General features: G+C 63.1%; 1 protein-coding gene across 1 annotated transcript in view; it reads right to left on the reverse strand.

Moving 5' to 3' along the window:
* Positions 1-747, reverse strand: part of VOLCADRAFT_86237 (uncharacterized protein) — a gene marked incomplete at both ends in the record, with an annotated part of 12,971 nt that overhangs the window by 3,102 nt on the left and 9,122 nt on the right. Inside the window, 2 exons of the mRNA XM_002946159.1 lie at positions 258-370; positions 567-570. Coding sequence (XP_002946205.1) covers positions 258-370; positions 567-570 — 117 coding nt within the window. The remainder of the gene's footprint in view (positions 1-257; positions 371-566; positions 571-747) is intronic.

A 747-nucleotide genomic window follows, 5' to 3' on the forward strand; every position in this document is an offset into this window, starting at 1 on the left:
CCCCCCCCCAAAACCCCCTCCTAACCCCCCTCCTAACCCGCCCCCTAAACCCCCCTCTTAACCCCCCCTCCTAAACCCCCCTCCTAAACCCCCCTCCTAAACCCCCCTCCTAAACCCCCTCCTAACCCGCCCCCTAAACCCCCCTCCTAAACCCCCCTCCTAAACCCCTTCCTAAACCCCCCTCCTAAACCCCTTCCTAAACCCCCCTCCTAAACCCCCCTAAACCCCTCCTAACCCCCGCTTTTACCCCCCCCCACCTGTGCATGCATGTACTGCAGCGCCGCCGCCACCTCGCTGAGAGTGGCCACAATGAAGTCCATGTGGAGGAGGTCGGGGGGCAGGGGGGAGGTGCCCCCCGCGGCATCAACACCTGGAAAAGGGGGGGTGCGAGGGCGTGGGCAATAAGGCGTGGGTGTGTGGATGTTCAGGGGGTCGGCGGCCAAGGGGACATGCCGTACTTGGGGGTTCGGGGTTTGCGGGCCGGCGGGTTGAGGTGGGGTGGGGCAGGGTTAACATAGGTAAGGGTTCAGATACCCTGAATACATGTACCCTAACAACTTCTTCACCAGTCTGCAGTTGAGGAGAGGTCGTGATGTGATGCGGCGCACTCTCGTGCATTCTTAACCTCTCTGAAAGGGCCCCCTCCCCCTTCCCCTCTCCCTCCCCCTTCCCCTCTCCCTTCCCCACTCCTCCCTTCCCCACTCCCCCTCCTCCCTTCCCCCCTCCTCCCTTCCCATCCCCTCTTCA

This window comes from Volvox carteri (genome assembly GCF_000143455.1).
Source record: "Volvox carteri f. nagariensis unplaced genomic scaffold VOLCAscaffold_1, whole genome shotgun sequence".
Classification (NCBI taxonomy): domain Eukaryota; kingdom Viridiplantae; phylum Chlorophyta; class Chlorophyceae; order Chlamydomonadales; family Volvocaceae; genus Volvox; species Volvox carteri.